At 36.0% G+C, this 18,569-nt stretch overlaps 1 protein-coding gene across 1 annotated transcript; it reads right to left on the bottom strand.

Moving 5' to 3' along the window:
• Positions 1–531: 531 nt before the first annotated feature.
• Positions 532–2,844, bottom strand: LOC120543283 (protocadherin-10-like). The gene has a single exon (XM_039776317.1). It carries the CDS (start codon positions 2,842–2,844, stop codon positions 532–534), a length of 2,313 nt encoding a protein of 770 aa, XP_039632251.1.
• Positions 2,845–18,569: the final 15,725 nt, after the last annotated feature.

The raw sequence follows: 18,569 nt of genomic DNA, 5'->3' as shown, positions 1-18,569 counted from the left end.
AACACAACATGAAGACAGCTAGCCTATAAGGCTAAGCTTAGCAGGGTTTACTTATTTACAACATTCCAAAACACCAGGCTATGCAGAGAAACAAGAAACTATGAATCAAGTTATATGTTAAATTATAAAAACGCTTGATTGTAACTTAAGGAAAGTTAGCCGTGGCCTCTGTAATGTTCTAGTCAGGCCATAACTGGTGTAACCTTTGCCACAGTGCTAGCAAATAATATATATCTGCACTAGAAATCAGGCCAAGTTGAAAAGCCAACTGTATTCCAAGACTATACGCACTCTATTAGACTAAAGAAACTCAGTATTTTTAATCGGAAGTAAAGTGCAGTACCACAATGCTCATTGTAGCCTCATAACTCCAAAGTCCTATGTTGGAATTCTGATTAATTCGTAAATAATACCTTTAAAAATCTTCATTATAAACATAAAATTATTTTTTAAATTGTTTGTACAATGAAAGCTTCTCGATTAAACTGAAACAAGCGACTTTGACAAAAACGTCGTTATTAAATATGATTCTTACAACCTTACCTGGATTGGTGTGTCGGCTAATTCGCTTATCGTTCCCTGCTCCGAATTCCTCTCCAAACTTGACACAATGAAGCCAGTTCCATTGGGCATTGACTGCCTCACCAGCATTTTTCCTTTTCTTGATTCTGCCAAAAGCACGCTGTGCCAGTAAGCGTCACTCGAATATAAAGTCGAGTGTGCCGGCAGGTCAGAAATCATTGAATCCCTTTGGCTGTAGCAGCTTATCCGATGCGCCGCTTTTGTGCTCTCCTCAGATGGCTTACGATGACATTTAAGTGCAGTACAGATCACTATAGTAAAAATGAGCATGAATGAAGCAGTTGCGAGACCTATCATCAGATAAATATTTAAAGACGTGAAATAATCCGTCTCTAGCTCGTCATTAAGTGTCAGAAGACCTTCTACTTCGGGGTCAGATCTTGATATAAGGATCGTAACAGTCGATGACAGTGAAGGATTGCCATTGTCCCGAGCCTGAATCACAAGTCTTTGTTTGGAAGAGTCTCTAAGGACAAAACGTCTTCTGGTTCGAAGTTCTCCACTGTATTGGTTTAATGTAAATAATGTCTGGTCAGTAACTTGAAGCAATTGGTATGTAATTCGTGAATTTTGAACCGAGTCGTCATCAATTGCTATAACTTTAGTCACTAAATATCCTTCTTCAGCTGAACTCGGAATTGTATCGCTTACTATTGATCCATGAGGGCGCCAAGGTGAAACGATAACTGGGGTGTTATCGTTTTCATCAAGAACAGTTATCTTCACATTCACACTACTGCTTAGCTGAGGACTGCCAAAGTCTTTAGCTACCACATCAAACGTATAAAATGTCTGTTTCTCATAGTCGAAAGACTGCAGTGAGTAAATGTTTCCATTGTCCCGATTGATGGAAAAATACTTCGTGAAGGTGTTATTATACCCATTTGTTTCTTTTATGTAATATGTCAGAGCGCCATTTAGATCTGCATCAGGATCCTTTGCAGTAATGGAACACAGCAGAGAGCCAGGGATGTTGTTTTCTGAAATGGGAATTTCGTATGAATAACGTGAAAACGATGGCGCATTGTCATTTACATCTAACAGACTTAAAGAAATTGTTTTATTGTTTGAGAGGGGTGGAGTGCCTTCATCCTTCACGACGATAGTGATATTAAAGCTAGATTTTTTTTCTCGATCCAAAAGTCCTGCAGTCACCAAAGCAAACACATTATCCATAGTTTGTTTAAGTTCAAACTCACTGTTATCTGATATATGACAGTTAACCCTGCCATTGTTTCCAGAGTCCATGTCTGTGACACTAAAGAGTGCGATGACTGTGCCTATGGGTACATCTTCTAGTACTGAACTCTGCAATGACGCAACAACAATTTCTGGGTGGTTGTCATTGCTGTCACTTATTCGTATTATTACTTTGCAATGCCCAGTCATAGGATTCGGCCCGTTATCTTTTGCTTGTACAAATAATTCATACAGGGAAGCTTCTTCGAAATCCAGTAGTTCACTAACACTGAGTTCACCAGTTCTCGAATTCAAACGGAACTTTATCTGCGCCTCCTCGGAGGTGTGAGGATTAAATGAATATAATAACTCAGCATTGGAGCCTTCATCAGCGTCTTTTGCGTTTAGAGTAATAAAGGTGGTTCCTATTAATGTATTTTCTAAAACCTCTACTTGGTAAATCTGTCTTTCAAATTTGGGAGCATTGTCGTTTTCATCAAGTATGGTAACCGTTATATTAATCGAGCCAGACAAGGCAGGTAATCCACAATCTATGGCCGTCAGAATTAAACTGTGCACCGCTTGTTGTTCTCTGTCCAGTGTCTCCTTAATTAATAAATCAGCAGAAACAGAGCCATCCTTCCAATTCTGCACGTCGATTTCAAAATACATATTTTCACTCAATTTATAATCACACACGGAGTTATTACCAATATCACGGTCCACGGCCTTAACCAACAAAAACCTTTCATCTTTTAGCTTCGATTCTGAAATGTTTATTCGACTTTCTCTGAAAGGAAATCTCGGAGCATTGTCATTCACATCCAAGATTTCTACTTCAATGCTAAACATCTGCAGTGGATTTTGTAGTAAAGCTTCTAGATTAAGAATGCATTCATCTTTAAAGGCGCAAATATTTTCACGGTCGATTTTTTCCTTAATAAATAACTGTGCGTTTATTGTGTTAATATCTAGGTAATTCTTTCCACTCCCCAAAGCAATCCGCAGGCCCCGTTTATATAGATTACTAGTATCTACATCAATATTGGAGGATATATTTCCAATTACTGTTCCGTGCTCCATTTCTTCAGGAACAGAATAACGGATTTTCAAGCAAAATATGCTCGTTGTTTTAAAGAATATTAAAAAAAGATTCACTAACCTCAGCATCTCCAGGAGTACAACTGAATATTTGTAAAATATCAAGTATGACTGATTTTTCCGTTAAATATCCTTTCAGAGAAAGAGGAAAAAATATGTAGCACGTCTTTGTTATCCGCCTGCTTCAGAAGCATTCAAGCTGTTTTCCTTTTAGGATTAGGCAACAGCGACACTCTGAGGGTGAGGAAGATAGTTCACGGCAAAATTAAAAGTACGTACAGTACCTACTTTTATTTTTATTGTGTTTGGATAGATTATAATTTATAGACATCTTTTACCTGTTTATTTATATACTTAAATTTAAGTTAGGAGTGTTTTCTTAGTCCATCAATAATTGCGTGTAAATGTCAACTGTATTCGATTGTATCATTTTAGGACACACAGAGGCATCTATTAAAACAATGCATTTAACATTTTAAATGTTTAATTTCACACTTTCCATGGAATATTAATATTTTTAAAATATTTTGGTTCATTTGGTTTGTGCTACTGTTCAATATTCACCACTTAAAGTTTGACTTTGTAAAATCTAGTATTTGCCCATTAAATATGGTTTCAACTTAACTCTCACAGCTTGTCTTTCATAAGATTTTATGAGGTGTTCTGTATTATTATGTACCTCATAAAAGCAAACTGTAATTGTAATGAAAATTGTGCTGTGTGTTTTCTTTTATTGCAGTTTTAAAGTTTTTGATTACATGCATACTAAGTTTTATAAGAACTAATAACAGAACAATATGTCTATTTTGCTTGGTTTATGTGTAATTTAAACTAAATTATTTGAAGTGCACAGTAATTACATTGGCCAACTAATTATGATCTCAGGATATTCTTTCCTTAGTTTACTATTATACATTTGCTTTACTTCTGCAACAATTTATGTCAGTAAACTAAGAATTTCCAAGTAAAGGGAAATTCTTTGATTACTTAAATTAATTTCTTTAACAAATAAATGTAATGTGATTCAGTCATAAGCTTTCACATATTGTTAAGCAAGTAACAATAATTAAAAGAAAATACATGAAGAAATGTACATTATTAGATGAGCTCATGGCTGACTACCTGTAAAAATCACTGATAAATTACAGCATTTGGGACACATCACTAATGATCTCATCAGGATAGTCTTCAAATATATTTACCATATTTTGGAATTTGCTTTTTCAATCCTTACAGAATTGCAGGAAGGCAGAACTTCTTAAGGTGGCATCTGATGCAATGTAGGAAAGGATAGAAACATTCCTAGATGGGATGCCACACAATATCAGGGCATACTTACTCTTACACTACAGGCCAGGCGTGAGTCACCAAATAATCAAAACCGTCTGAATGTATTGATATTGTAGCAAAGGGTAATATTCTATCTTCAAAGGACTTGTTAGTTGTGATGCAGCCCTGTTAATCACTGCTCTATTATAACTTCCATTTATTGTTGTTTTAATAAAAAATAATTTTCTTCATTTCAGGTTATTTTAGTTCTATTTTTTAAAATATATTTTTGTTAGAGACATTCTACAAAATGCATTGGATTTTGAAAATGTGCAGTTGTAAAGAACAAATCATTGTTCATCAACACAGATTGAGTATCACGAAAAGATTGTCATATCACATAAAGCAAAGAACAGGTACAAACAACTGTTGTCAATGAAATGATCAAATGTGAATTTGTTCAAAGAGAAAATATAAAGCAAAATGAGAATACAGTAAAGTATCACACATTTAGAGAACAACATGCCACAGTAATTAGAACTGCTGCCTTACATCTTCAGACTCTGAAACTCAGGCATAACGCTGCCCTGTTCAACCATTGGAGATTTCCTGATCTAAGATTCCCAACAACATCCCAAAATGTGTATATTAGATTAATTAGTTACTTTCAATTGTTAAATGAATCCAGGAGTATATGTTAGGGTTTTATATGTCAAACTAGCAATGTGCCCAATGTTTGCTTTGGCATTTTGCCTATTATAGAAGACAGTTTGGAAAAGTAATAGATGAAAGAACTATGACATCTGTGCTCTCACAGGTCAGTTGTAGTGCTTTCTACTAGCAACCAGGAACCTATGGACAAAGGTTGGGACTGGTTCTACTTTTGTCTACATTACATTTTTTCAAAAAGACCTAAAACTCATTTTGAAATATCTATCACTGAAAAAAGTATAACATTGATGTTGTTCATTCAATGTAAATTTTCTCTTTCAAGCAACTTAAGATTAGCCATTTAGTGTTGCAGCTTGAAATATTTGGTTTCAGATCTCAATCAAAGTAAAAAACAATTGTTTGTACCAAATTAAGTTATGGTGGAGGGAAAAAACGTAAAAATCCTATTTCATTTAACTTAATATTTTAGGTTGTTCATGTGCTGTGTTTGAGGGGCCATTTGTATATTCTTCTGGTCGAACTTTCCAGCGTTATGTCTTTCCAACTGCCAAAAAAGAAGAACAACTTAAAAAACAGATTTACTTCAGTAAAATAAAACAAGTGAATTGCACCCAATCACTCTAAATGATTTGCCTCAACTTAACAATTGTGGGATCAATAAGCTAAAAATAATTATATTGGTTCAGATTGAAAATATTAAGTGTGAATCATCACATTTTTTTTTCAGTGGTGAACTTTTATTCTGTATGTAAAACTTTTACTGGCATGAGAACTTCCAAATAAAACTGCAGTGATGTTTTTGTCTTTTGTTTGATTAGATAAAAATCCTATACCTAAATCTTTCTATACTTGTTTTAATGTTTTTAATTCTGAGGATAAAAAAAGAAAAAAAGAAAGATGTAATAAAAAGATTTATACTAAAACAAATGAATGTTATCACTTCAGGAAAATTCTAACACATAAGAGAGAGAGAGAGGGAGAGGATCAAGCATAATCAACTGTAATCCAAACAGAAGGAAATTCCTTCAATATTACTCCTGCTAAAAATGCAAAAATTTAACACTTTAAAGTCTTAGACTTCAGTGATTGGAAATTTAATGATATGAATATTCAGTCAGCTAGTTTACAAAGAAAGGAATACCACAGATAGAAGTAAAACTGAGCACTATGCTTAAGAACTGGTTCAGGCACTAGGTATCTTGAAAGCTAGCCAGGCCACAGATCCTGGTAAAATTTTACCTTCACTGCTGAAAAGCAAGAAAATGATACATTTTATTAAACTGATCAAACATCACTACAGATGGGGGAATAACGTAATGGCTGACAAATCTGGAAATGTGATACCAGTCCTCAAGAAGATTGACAAAGGGAGAATGTTACCTTTTCTTTACCCCATAAAATGATAGAAATTATAATTAGAAATTATCTAGAAGGCTTAGTGCATGAAAATAATTCATTCCAAGTAAGAGCCAGCTTGTTATTCATAGAGGAAAGGTGCAAAATAAATAACATTCTTTTCGAAAAGGCTAGGGGGCTCTGCCCCCTGCTTGCTTTGCTTGCCCACCACCGTGTTTCGTTTTAAAGAGATTGTTGTTTTCATGGGAATTGTAACATATGCATTATTTTCACTTTTACTTTAAAAACGTTTGTAAAAACAGTAGTTGTCCTTTATTTCCGGCCCCGGGAGTCGTTACATCTCTTTCTCGCTGGACATATAACGCTACTCGCTTTGTGAAGGCGGGGCGGCTGAACGCACACTAAGGAGAAACGGTTGGATCATCTGCTGTCTTTCTGCTGCCTGTTCTGCTTGTCGCATCTCGTTGTTTTAAGAGCTGGGAGCACATGATGCGTGTCTGCCAAAAGCAATCCAACAAGTGCTACGTTAGATGTCTGTGGACTTGTTTTAATTGATGGCTCACTGCCTTGTCTGGCGTGACGTTGTAAAAACAATACTTGTCCTTTATTTCCGGCCCTGGCCGTGGTTAAATCTCTTTCTTGCAGGACATATAACGCTGCTCGTGTTGTGAAGGGGGAGGGGGGGGCAGCTGCTTTTGTGCTGCCCGTTGATCTTTCTAATGCCTGTACAGCCGCTGTCCTTTTTGCCAATTTGTGTCTCTGCTGCTTGCGTTTTGTGGGGGTGGTTAGGGTGGCTGAATGCACACAAGGAGAAGTGGTCGGATCATTTGCTGCAAGCTGCGTGTTTTGCTTGTCATTGTTTTAAGAGCTGGGAGCAAGTTAAAGTGTCTCTCATGGGACTTCAAATTGTCTTCTGAGAAGATTACATCTCGTCTCCATAGTCTGCCATCCCAAGATTATTTTTTATAATAGAGAGACAGAAGTCTGAATTAGCATAATCTGCTCAAAAATTAGATACTCATGAGCGTGGCAGCACCACCATTAAGACAAATTAGGCAAACATCTAGGGAACAGAGCATTAGGGGGGAATATCCAGATGCAGTTAGCTACCAAACAGTTGGTTGGCACATTAATAAACTTGGCATAAAGCGCAAAATAACCTAGCACCAGCACTGGATAGGAGTACATAATAAATGAGAAAAGTTGCATCAAATACTTCAAAAATTAAAACTTGTGCTTCAGTGTAAATATTTAAAGTCTAAATATTTTCAATTTTAATAGACAAAAATAAAAAAAATACATCATATTCATATTCACTGACCTTGAAAAGTTTTAAATGGCACCTCACATTATGACATTTGTCATTTTCAACCTTCTAGGAATGAGTCTTAGAGGTCTTGGAGTTAAACCACCAGTAAAGAATCAAATATCAAAAGCATTACACTTTTCATCATTAGCAATCTCAAAATAGCAAAAAACACCATTCTATATGCCTACATATTACCCATCCTCTTTTTGTCAAAGTTTTGTGAAATGGAGTACACCTCGTATCCCATTGGGGTTTAACCACTGGGGTTGGTTGATGTGGCATACACACCTTTCGATCATTTTTGATGACAATATCTGTTGGTTTACTCTTTATTTAATATGCTGCAGAAAATATGGTCTAAAAATGGCCTAGAAATGCTAAGTTTTTCAGATCGGGAGGGCTACAAATAGTGGAAATCCCAAAGTGCTTGACACTTGCACAAATGGACATTAAGTCGAGTTGAACAATAGTGAGACAGGAGGCTAAAGAGAAAAAAATGAAGTGACAGCATTCATAAGTAATTTATATTAACACAATTAATAAATCAGACGCAAAACATCGCACAAAATGTAATTTGACATTCAAAACCTATTTTCTTTGGTTGTCCACAAAATATTAATTTTGACTCTAGACACAATTAGTACAAGTCAAGTCAAGTTAATTTTATTTATAGAGCACATTTAAAACAACAGAAGTCAACCAAAGTGCTGTACAGCTTCCATAAATACACCAATACTCACACATACACACACACACACACACACACACACACACACACACATATATATATCAGCAAAAAAAGAAACGTTCCTTTTTCCAGGACTGTGTATTTCAACAATAATGTTTTAAAAATCCAAATAACTTTACAGATCTTCATTGTAAAGGGTTTAAACAATGTTTTCCATGCATGTTCAATTAACCATAATCAATTAACTAACATGCACCTGTGGAATGGTCGTTAAGACCTTAACAGCTTACAGAAAGGAGGCATTTAAGGTCACGGTTCTAAAAACGCAGGACACTAAAGAGACTTGTCTACCGACTGTGAAAAACACCCAAAGAAAGATGCCCAGGGTCCCTGCTCATCTGCGTTAACGTGCATTAGGCATGCTGCAGGGAGGCATGAGGACTGCTGATGTGGCTAGGGCAATAAATTGCCATGTCCGCACTGTGAGACGCCTAAGACAGCGCTACAGGGAAACAGGAAGGACAGCTGATCATCCTCGCAGTGGAAGACCACGTGTAACAACACCTGCACAGGATCAGTACATCCGAATATCACAACTGCGTGACTGGTACAGGATGGCCACAACAACTGCCTGAGTCACACCAGGAACACACAATCCCTCCATCAGTGCTCAGACTGTCCGCAATAGGCTGAGAGAGGCTGGACTGAGGGCTTGTAGGCCTGTTGTAAGGCAGGTCCTTACCAGACATCACCAGCAACAACGCCGCCTATGGGCACAAACCCACCTTCGCTGGACCAGACAGGAGTGGCAAAAAGTGCTCTTCACTGATGAGTCACGGTTTTGTCTCACCAGGGGTGATGGACGGATTCATGTTTATCGTCGAAGGAATGAGCGTTACACCGAGGCCTGTACCCTGGAGCGGGATCGATTTGGATCGATGGCTAGGGCCATTCCCCCCAGAAATGTCCAGAAACTTGCAGGTGCCTTGGTGGAAGAGTGGGGTAACATCTCACAGCAAGAACTGACAAATCTGGTCCAGTCCATGAGGAGGAGATGCACTGCAGTACTTCAAGCAGCTGGTGGCCACAGCAGATACTGACTGGTACTTTTGATTTTGAGCCTCCCTTCATTCAGGGACACATTGTGAAACATTTTTAGTTTATGTCTTATGGTGTTGACTCTTTTAGTGTTCATACAAATATTTACACATTAAGTTTACTGAAAGTAAAAACAGTTGAAAGTCAGAGGACGTTTCTTTTTTATATATATATACCTGTGTGCGCAATTATTAGGCAAGTTATATTTTTGAGGATTAATTTTAATATGGAACAAATACAGTGCTATCAGTCAATCCACAATGTTTTACGAAAGAACTGTGAGTGTGAACATTCTCAAGGGGATACACATATGTCCAAAATTATTGGGCAACTATTAGTGTGCAGAATTATTACACAAATAAAGGAAAAACTAAAATTTCCCCATCTCACTTGTTTAATTTCATCTATTAAAATGAGAATAATAAACAATAACTCAAAATTTACAAATAAACATTTCTGACATTTAAAAAAAATCAGTGAGCCTTCCATTCATGGAGTCTGTCAGTTTCTTGATCTGTTGGCGATCAACTTTTTGTGCAGCAGGAACCACAGCCTCCCAGACACCGCTCAGAGAGGTGTACTGTTTTCCTTCCCGGTAAATCTCCCATTCAAAAAGGGCCCACAAGTTCTCAACAGGGTTTAGGTCAGGTGAGGGGGCCATGTCGTTATTCTTTCATCTGAAAGGTCTTTACTGGCTGGCCACACAATGGAGTACTGCGATGAATGTGATGGAGCATTGTCCTGCATAAAAATCATGGTCTTCTTGAAAGATACAGACATTTTCCTGTACCACTACTTCAAGAATGTGTCACCTAAAAACTGACAGTTGGTTTGGGAGTTGATTTTGGATCCATCTTCAATCCAAAAAGGTCCAACTAGCTCATCTTTAATAATACCCGCACATACTAGTACCCACCTTAATGGAATCGAAGTGGAGCTCTCTGCCCATCACTGATCCAGCCACAGGCCCATCCATCTGGTCCATCAAGTGTAACTCTCATCTCATCAGTCCATAAAACCTGTTAAAAATCTGTCTACAGTTATTTCTTGGCCCAGTCTTGATGTTTCAGCTTGTGTGTCTTGCTCAGTGATGGTCGGGTTTCAGCCTTCCTTACCTTGGCCATGTCTCAGAGCACTGAACACCTTGTACTTCTGGGAACTCCAGGTGGGTTGCAGTTCAAGAATATGACAGCATTGGAGGAAAATGGTTTCCTGAAAGCATCATGATTGATTCTTCTCAAATCTAAGGCAGTTAATGTGTGTCTTTTTATCTCAGCATGTTTCTTGAGACCCTGTTGACTATTGGCAATAAAACGTTTGATGGTTCTGTGATCACGCCCCAATATCTTAGCAATTTCAAGAATGCTGCATCCCTCTGAAAGACTTTTTACAATTTTTGACTTTTCAGAGTCAGTTACAGTATATCTCTTTTTTGGCCCATTTTGCCTGAGGGAAAGAAGCTGCCTAAAAATTATGAATACTTTGATATAGGGTGTTGATCTCTTTAGGCCCTCATTGCACAAATACACATCACCTGATATGCTTAAATCCAATAAGCATTCAAGTTTATACAGCTTGGAGTTGGAATACATGCATGAAAATGATGATATAGTCAAAATACTCACTTGCCTAATAATTGTGCATACACACACACCTATATATATATAGGTTTTCAGGAGGGATTTAAAAGTGACCAAAGTTGCTGCTGACCCAATATAAAAAGGTAGACTACTTTAAAGGGGGCAGCTACTGCAAAAGCACGGTCCCTCTAAGCTTAGGTCTGGAACTCAGAACAACCAATAACTTCTATTCAGAGGACCTCAGTGATTGTGAAGTAAGTAAGTGTATAAGAGGTGAGATACCATCCATCCATTATCCAACCCGCTATATCCTAAGTACAGGGTCACAAGGGTCTGCTGGAGCCAATTCCAGCCAACACAGAGCGCAAGGCAAGAAACAAACCCCGGGCAGGGTGCCAGCCCACCGCAGGAGGTAAGATACAAGGGAGCAAAATGATTCAGGGATATATGAACAAACGGTAAAATTTTCAATTCAATCCTGAAGTGAACAGGAAGTTAGTGAATAGAAGCTAAGACTGGTGTTGTGATTCTGTTTTTGTATGCTTGTTAGAAGCCTGGCAGAAGCATTCTGGACTGGCTGAAGACAAGCGAGGGATGATCAGTTAACTTCAATATATAATGAGCTGCAATAGTCAGGCTGTGAAAAGACAAATGCAACATGTTTCACAATCATGTAGAGAAAGAAAGGGCTTGACCTTTACTAAAATTGTGAGCTGACAGAAACAGGCTTTAACAATGTTGTTAATTCGTTTACCAGATTTAAGGGCATTATCAAAAATTACACCAAGATTTTTTGAGAAGGGTTTACAGTAGGTTGTGAAAGGGACAATTTTTAATTGCAGGAGCACAACTAAAATCAGAAGGTCCAAAACACACAATCTCTGTTTTTATATCATTTAAAGTCAGAAAATTTTGCAACATTAATATCTTAATGTCTTCCAGACATTACAATAAAGCATTCTACACTCAAGCAGATACCAGTTAGTACAGTATTGAGTCCCCCATAACTGTTGGTTTCATTTTCACCGCAATTTCACAATCAGTCAGACATTTTACTTGTAATTGATCTCATATTTTAGGTATATAGCCTACAAATATTTTTTAGAGACTCAAAAACAATTTTTATTTTTGCCATAGCTTTAAATAATTGTGTTTCTTTTGCCATTTTCTTTAGTAACTTATCATGTTGTCTAGAATTTCTGGCCTTAACGGTGTCAAAATGCTGATGATTAGCAAAGATCAGTGCAGATAAAGAATTGTGGACTTTTTCCTTAACAGGAAACAGTCTATTAATTATGAAAATAAAATTTACATTATACATCATGAGGAGCTCCACGAGGAAGAGTGATTGTCCCTATACTCTTCTGTTTCTACACTAATAGCATGAGAGACGATTGCTTCACTGCCAAATTTACAGATGGTACAGCACTGACTGATTCCTCTAACCATGTGGCACATTTTGAGGAAGACGTGAAGAAGATGCAGAGATGGTGGCAGGGGCAGATCATCCAATTAAATGTGAGGAACACAAAAGAGTTGCCCTTCATATTAGGAAGACAGTCAAACCAGTATAATCACACAAAAGAAGTTGAAAGAGTTAGTAACTTTAGGTACCTTGCAACCATATTGGATAACAGTTTGAAATGGAAACGCGCAATATAATTACAAAAAATGCCAAGAGCACAGTTATTTATTAAGAAGACTGAAAAAATTAAAATTCAATTAGCATTCTACAGAATTATTTCATATGTTAAACTGAGAGCATACTGACTTATTCATTCCTGGCCTGGTTCGGGAACTGTAACTAATAAAAAAAAACTTAAGGAATAATCCAACTGGGGTTTATTCTCTCTGCACAATCATAATTAGGGATTCAAGAATTGAATAACAAAAGAGTAAACATAAAGTTGGATAAGATTGGAAAGTACCCATTTCTTAAATAACTTTGCCACTTAGGATGCGTTACTAACAGCCAAAATTTAAAACAAGTAGTAATATTAATAATACATTTTATAGCAATAGGAACAGTTTTAGTCCAACAGCAACAGAAACTTTTAAATGGGCCAAACTCAATGTAGTCAAACTTTTCTGGAATTCTGCTTGTTACGTATAAAAATATACTTTAAAATTTGTATAACACTGGATGCCTTGTAAGTAGGTATGTACTCTTTGTTGGCTGAATCAAAGAAAATTCACACTAGTGGATAATAAATGTAAAGTAAACCTGAACATTTAATGCTAAAAGGGGACAATTTCTTCACTGCATTCAGTTTTGCAGACTAGTAATAATGCCATTTAAATAAATTCTCCAAGTAGTATTTAGTATCGTCAGCTTCTGAAAACAATCAAGAAAGTATACATTATAGAAAAAAATGAAATAACAGAAAATGGTGAACTTATTCAGTTAAATTTTGAGGAATCTTTCGTTAAAAATGTGTAGAATTTCTTAAAATATGAGAATAAATAATAACAGCTCACTAAACAATGAGATTAAATAAAAGTAAGAATGAATCAGAGGTTGAGAAACTCTTTGGAATAAAAAAAAAATGACAACAAAGCGGTCCCCTAGGAATGAACTGGTGAACCACAAGTCTAAATGGTTTAGGATCTTCTGTAATATTTCTTATAAGGTACATATTGATCATCTGTGGCTGTAATTTAAATTGAAAATGTTAACATGGAACTGCCTGTCAATGCTTCAATACCGTCACTCTCTTCTGACAGCTTGTGGTGTTTCTGAGTCAGGGACACAGCTGATTACCAATAGATAAAGACATCATCAAAACAACTACCTTCCTGAATATGCAGTACTTAGCAAAGAAAATGAACAAACGTAAAGAAACAAATGGCAGATGATTGACATAAGCTGCTTTCACTTTATGTACAGAATTGCCACTGTTACTATTACACTATTACACTTCTAACTGGACATCCAAATAAAAAGTGCAAAAAAGAAAATTCTGAACAAAACCTGCCAAATTTAAATGTAAGGTAACTACTTCATTGAACTACAGTAGAATAAAATGATAGCATTGTGTTTTATAATAAATAGATGACTTTTATTTAGTTATGATGCCAAATTACCCTCTGTGGACAAATAAAGTACTATTTATGAGCTTTTGTCACAATGATTCCTTAGAGATACGTGGGACATTCAAAAAGTTTCCGCACTTTTATATTTCTGTTGGAAACGGTGAAAGCAGGAAGAGATGGGCATCCAAAAGTTGGTATGACGCTGGGAAAATTGCATCACAAAAGAAGGTGACTGTGTAGAAAAGTGATGTCATTTGTTTTTGAAATTCTTAATAAATAGAGTTAAAAAAAAAATGTGGAAACTTTTGGAACATCACTCGTATGTGTCACTTTTTCATGTGATTATTTCATATTTGCCATTTGACTGTTTCATTTTGACACAAAGCAAAGTTAATACATAACAAATGCATACTAGAAATTCATTTGAAAATAGGAATTAGACCCTGTGTTCGGATTCAGCGGGTTGGAAAATGGATGGATGGATGGAATTACTTTCAATTCTCTCACTTGAACCATAGTTAACCATTAAGTACACATTATATTCTTTACTGCTTGCTGGAAGTTTTTCACCAAATAGCTGCATACGCAGAGAACTTCAGGCTAAACAGAAACAAACCTAAATAGAAAACTTTGTTTATTTTCTTGTAATTTTAAAACTGTGATCACATTTTGTAAAAGCCAAATCATTGCACTTTTAGTACCATATCCTCCACAGCCCCTACACATTAGAAAGATGCAAAACCAAACATTATACAGCAGCAAAGAAAATTCTCATCTTTAGTGTTAACTGAGCAGGATCTTTTCCCAGAATGCTTTACCCCATTTTCAGAGTTTCACCTAATCAGTAACACCAGATGGTAGAAGATTATGTAGCAATAAATGAATGGATATTTCCTAGAGTAGATTACTTGCATATTGACTTATATTTTTTTTAAAAAAGAAGAATACCATCACACTCTCCATGGATCAATTGGATAGCAAAATACTATAATGTTTAAAATCATATTTCCTGACATGTTTTACAATTTGAAAAGATTTTATTATGGTTCTTCTAAAATAAATTGCTGATTTTCTTTATGTTGTTATATATATATATATATATATATATATATATATATATATATATATATATATATATATATATAACAAAGTATTTTACAGTGTGCCTTTATTCACATAGCATAACAAACTTGGTTATGATTGGGCTACAAGTTTTGGTTACGATTTAATGCATTTTATAAGGTTGTATTGACAGTATATATGAATGGATGTCTATTTCATATTGCAGTATGATTTTTAAGCTCAAAAACACTTTAAGCATAGAATTACATCTAATCTTTGCCTAGACATTGGGCATTAAATAAACATTTTTAAAAATAAGCTATGATGACTTGGTAAAAATGGATGGAATAAACTAGGTTTGGCAATTAAAAAGTAAGTTTGAGAGAATGATAAAAACAATGGTTCCTAAAGGGTACTTTACTGGGATGTGTGGTTCTTTGCAAGAACCATTCCTTCAGAAAAACTACTTTTCATATGTAGTTGGTTCTTTGGGCTTGAAAAAAATTCTAATATGACAACAACGACAAAAAAAAAACAAAAAAAAAAAACTTTAATGTCTACTTTTCAGGATACACAGATCAGGAAAACGTAGCCTGTGTTATGGTATGAAGCAAGAGCCCTTTAAAATTCAAACACCATTGGCATTTTACAAATCTCTTAGCACTGTTATATATTGAAGTTCTTCTCAGTCCTTTATTCTCAATGCTTCTTTTGGGAAAGAAAAATACTTCCCTTAAGACAGTGGTTCTCAATGTGTGGGGCTGGCCCCCCCTAGGGGGGCACAAAGTAACAAAAGGAGGCGCGAAGATGTGAAAAAAGAAAACAAGAATCAAAAATATGAAAAAAACATCTGTTGAAGCCAAAACAAATTAACTTAAATTACATTCTGATACTAGAACAATAATTATAAAGTTAGATAAATGTCGATAAAAGTTAAGTAGGTATAATAAAATATGTATCTACATTTCAGAAAAAATGTTGGTGGGGGGCGCAATTAAAACTGTTATGAAAATTCGGGTCGCAAATACTTACAGGTTGAGAAACGCTGCCTTATGGCATTATTCTGAAGAACCACTCTGGTAGTTTCAAGTGTGTCTTCTTTCACTTTTAAGGAGCAGTTAGTTGCTTTGGCATTGAAGTATCTATTCCCATTTTAAGTCATGCTGTTCAAATTATTTAAAAATGACGTAACACATTTTTGATTGAAAATCCAGAGACGTGGCATGCTCTTCTAAAATGTATGTGCACAGCCTGGTGTCAGTCCAAATGTGTATGTGTCTAAATTTGCAATTGCAGATTAATTCAGTATTAAAAAGTATGGGAGTACAGAATATTCACTTTCTATTTTTTTGATTTTTGATTCGATATACTTTGTTAATCCCTGAGGGAATATTGTTTTTCCACACGATCTTTGGGGGTGAGTAACGTCTCACTCGAAGTTGGCTCCTACTTTGCACCCTTTGCCACCAGGACAGCCAGAGTTGTCAATGACTTAGTTCAAAGTTTATACTAACTTGGACTTTTCTTAAAATTATAACTTATAAAACCAAATTAACAGTAATGGCTGTTGCTCTGTACAAAACTATAATAAAACAGAGGTTTGGAAAATTGATGAATGAGTAGGTGTTATAAAAAAATAATATTAAACGTGACATTCGGCTATGTTTCAATTAATGAATCAAGTTTCGCTTTTATTCAGGAACAAGTGAAGGAAACTCTTCGACCAGAGTCCATAAAATTTGTACCTCTTTTTTTCTCATCGTGAACAATTTTACTATTCCATTACATTCAGATTGATATTACCATTCTTTTTGCCTAAATATTCGGGTAAAGTACAATCAAAGTGACTAAAATATATAATAGAATGCTACTTAATACTACAAATGAAATTTGGCAGTGTATTTTAATGCAGCGTGGCGACAAACAAGCAGTCTTTAAAAATAAGTTAACATATATTCTAATAATATCCTTTAACGTTAAGAAAACTTTATTAAACACTGAAAATCCTAAAGTATATTAATTATGAAAATGTTCAATACCATTTATTACATTTTATCCACGTCGTTGAAATAAAAAATAAACGAAGATATAACAATAAACATAAGAATAACATTGAAACTTTACCTGAATCGGTGTGTCAGCTAATTCGCTAATCGTTCCCTGCTCCTGATTCCTCTCCAAACTTGATACAATGAAGCCAGTTCCATTGGGCATTGACTGCCTCACCAGCATTTTTCCTTTTCTTGATTCCGCCAAAAGCACGCTATGCCAGTAAGCGTCACTCGAATATAAAGTCGAGTGTGCCGGCAGTTCAGAAATCATTGAATCCCTTTGGCTGTAGCAGCTAATACGATGTGTTGATTTTTCACCTTCTTCAGATGGATTATGACGACATTTGACTGCACAACAGATCACTATTGTTAAAAGAAACAGAAATGAAACCGATGCTAGGCCGATCATCAAATACAAGTTCAATGAAGATAGATACTCTGTCTCTAGCTCATCCTTTACTGTCGGAAGACCTTCAATTTCTGGGTTAGATCTTGATATGAGGATCGTAACTGTTGATGACAGCGACGGGTTGCCATTGTCCCGGGCTTGAATGACAAGTCTTTGTTTGGAAGAGTCTCTAAGGCCAAAGCGTCTTCTTGTTCGAAGCTCCCCGCTGTATTGGTTTAATGTAAATAATGTCTGATCAGAAACTTGAAGTAAATGATAAGTAATTCGAGAATTTTGAACCGAGTCGTCATCAATTGCTATAACTTTTGTCACTAAATATCCTTCTTCAGCCGAACTAGGAATTACATCGCTAACTATTGATCCATGAGGTCGCCAAGGTGAAACAATAACCGGGGTGTTATCGTTTTCATCGAGGACAGTTATCTTGACAGTCACGCTGCTGCTTAGCTGAGGAGTGCCAGTGTCCATAGCTACCACATTAAAAGTATAAAATGTCTGTTTTTCAAAGTCGAATGACTGCAATGAGTAAATATTTCCATTGTCTTGATTTATTGAAAAATATTTCGGGAAGGTGTTATTGAAGTCATTTCTTTCACGTATGAAATATTTCAGAGCGCCGTTCAGATCTGCATCAGGATCCTTTGCAGTAATTGAACACAGCAGAGTACCTGGGATGTTGTTTTCTGAAATTGGTATTTCATATGAATCACGCGAAAAAGATGGCGCGTTGTCATTTACATCGAGAAGATTTAAAGAGATTGTTTTATTGTTGGTGAGAGGCGGAGTTCCTTCATCCTTGACGACAATAGTGATATTAAAGCTAGATCTTCTTTCTCGATCTAAACGCTCTGCAGTCACCAGAGCATAAACGTTATCCATAGTTTGCTTAAGTTCAAACTCATCATTATCTAATATATGACAGATAACCCTGCCATTGTTTCCAGAGTCCAGATCTGTGACTCTAAACAGTGCGATAACTGCGCCAATGGGTACATCTTCAGATACTGAACTCTGCGATGATACAACAGTGATTTCTGGGTTATTATCATTGCTGTCAATGATTTGAATAATTACTTTGCAGCGCCCGCTCAGAGGATTTGGCCCGTTATCTTTCACCTGCACCAATAATACATATTGCTGGGCCTCTTCGAAGTCCAGCATTTTATTAACACTGAGTTCA

Source organism: Polypterus senegalus, chromosome 13, assembly GCF_016835505.1.
Source record: "Polypterus senegalus isolate Bchr_013 chromosome 13, ASM1683550v1, whole genome shotgun sequence".
Lineage (NCBI taxonomy): Eukaryota > Metazoa > Chordata > Cladistia > Polypteriformes > Polypteridae > Polypterus > Polypterus senegalus.
Note: the sequence above shows the minus strand (reverse complement) of the source record. Positions and strands in the feature narration are given on the sequence as shown.

Coding starts and splice junctions, on each gene's coding strand:
- LOC120543283 (XM_039776317.1), bottom strand. CDS start 2,844: ATGGAGCACGGAACAGTAATTGGAAATATATCCTCCAATATTGATGTA.